This window comes from Lygodium microphyllum, chromosome 25 (genome assembly GCF_053477565.2).
Source record: "Lygodium microphyllum isolate KBCC chromosome 25, Lygodium_microphyllum_v1.1.10, whole genome shotgun sequence".
Classification (NCBI taxonomy): domain Eukaryota; kingdom Viridiplantae; phylum Streptophyta; class Polypodiopsida; order Schizaeales; family Lygodiaceae; genus Lygodium; species Lygodium microphyllum.
Window position 1 is genome coordinate 69,067,134 of NC_141159.1, and position 1,967 is coordinate 69,069,100.

Below are 1,967 nucleotides of genomic sequence, written 5' to 3' on the forward strand. Positions count from 1 at the left end.
CTTGTTCATTCATGCATCTTCGAATATCAACAGTTTGACTATCAACATTAACTTTGTTGATTAGTCTTTCCAGCCATTCTTGGCTCCTTTTGTCTCGATCAATATCATCCATGGGATATGAAGAAGGATTAAATATCTTCAATGCATTGAAGACTGGTAGATCCTCAAATCTACTAGTCAAAGCATTCAAAACATTTTGCACCTATACTCATGCAACACCAATGCATTCCGAAAGAGAACTTGTCTCATTTCCATCACCTTCAGGAATTGTGTTTAAGTCCAAGTCCTCATCTTCTTTTTCTGAATCACTTGTATTCTTAGCTCCTTTTTTTTTTGACACTTTTGGAATTGCAACATATTTCAATACATGTGTATGTGATATACCATTACCATCTACAAAAACCAACTTTTCATTTTTTGTCATTTTCAAGAATGCCGAGAGATGCTTTGAACCAATACCAAATTGGTCATCATCACACGTGATATATCTCCTATTGAGCTTCTCAAATGTTAGATCAATAAGGGCACCAATCGTTGTTACATCGATCTCTTGCCTTTGAAATTCAGAGTTGAGTTTGTTCAACTCTCTAAGCACATCTGCTAAAAGGTGTATGATGAATTGTACCATAAATGTTATAGCATATTTATACCATTTTTTCTCATGTCGTTTCCACTGCTCAAGAATAGCAGGCATAATCTCAACAAACCTTTCCATCACCTTGCCCCTTGAGAGCCACCGAACTGCATGCATTTGCAACATTTTCATGTCCATAATGTCATACTCATGCATTATTTTCCAAAGTTCCATATGTCGGTTTGTTGATCTTCCTAGCCATGAATATACTTCGCTTGCAACCTTATCCACAAAGGCAAATATATGTGGATGTGTTGCAAATCCATCTCTGGCTGCAAGTGCTTGTCGATGGGCAATACAATGTATTCCCATGACACGTGGCAATGATGCTTGAAAGCGTGCCACAACTCGTGTCCTATGCCCTGTCATAGCCAAAGCTCCATCAGTTGCAATAGCAACTAAGTTTTGCATGTCTAAACCACTTTCCAAGAAAAATGCATGTATAGCATCATACATGGCCTCAGATGTTCCATTATCCACTGGCAACAACTGCACAAATCTACAAATTGCATGTCCTCTACCTCCATCATTGATATATGAAACATAGATAATTAGATGCTTTTCCATAGTGCGGTCAGTGCTCTCATTAATGAGCAGTGATAAGAAAGGACTAGCACGCATCTATGCATACATCTGCTTTCGAACATGGTCCCTTATAGCCAACATCATTTCCCTTCCTGAAACTGGATTTACATAGGATCCATACTCATCTGATGCTGGCATATTTGGAGTACAAAGCTCCCTTTGAAACTTGCATAACTGTGGATATCATTCAATGCTGACAATTGGATGCTTTGAGAGCCTCCTTGTGTATAGGTATTCACTTTGCTGGCATCTTGACACCATTGGCATTTCACCCTTTCTTCATTACATAGAGTTTTACCTATGTATGCCCATGGATGCAAAAGAGTCCACTGATGTTGCCACTTTGGTTTCACCTTTTTAATAGAAGCATCAACATTGGAAGAACTCTTTGTTGCATTTCCCACATTCACACTTACATTTTCTGTAGCATTTGACATTGCTGAAGTCATTCCCTCTTGCATGCTAGAAACATTTGCATTTAGTGCTGACATTTGACCCATAGTTTCATTGGCATCTCTTGATACCAAACCCCTTGGCCTTACACAAGCACTTTGGCCTCTTGATAAAAAAGAGGCTATAGAAGGATAAGCCTTTCTTTTCCTTGCCAAACCCTTTTGAGATTTAGATGGATCCATGGTCCAGCTACCTACAATACATAAAAAGATCACATAAAGTAATATACTTTATGCTATGATTATAATATATATGCTTTTGAAAGGTTGTTCTGTGAAACAACAAAAGGATTTTT

General features: G+C 38.0%; 1 protein-coding gene across 1 annotated transcript; it reads right to left on the minus strand.

Moving 5' to 3' along the window:
* Positions 1–208: 208 nt before the first annotated feature.
* LOC148014343 (uncharacterized) lies at positions 209–1,003 on the minus strand. The gene has a single exon (XM_087666542.1). It carries the CDS (start codon positions 1,001–1,003, stop codon positions 209–211), a length of 795 nt encoding a protein of 264 aa, XP_087522668.1.
* Positions 1,004–1,967: the final 964 nt, after the last annotated feature.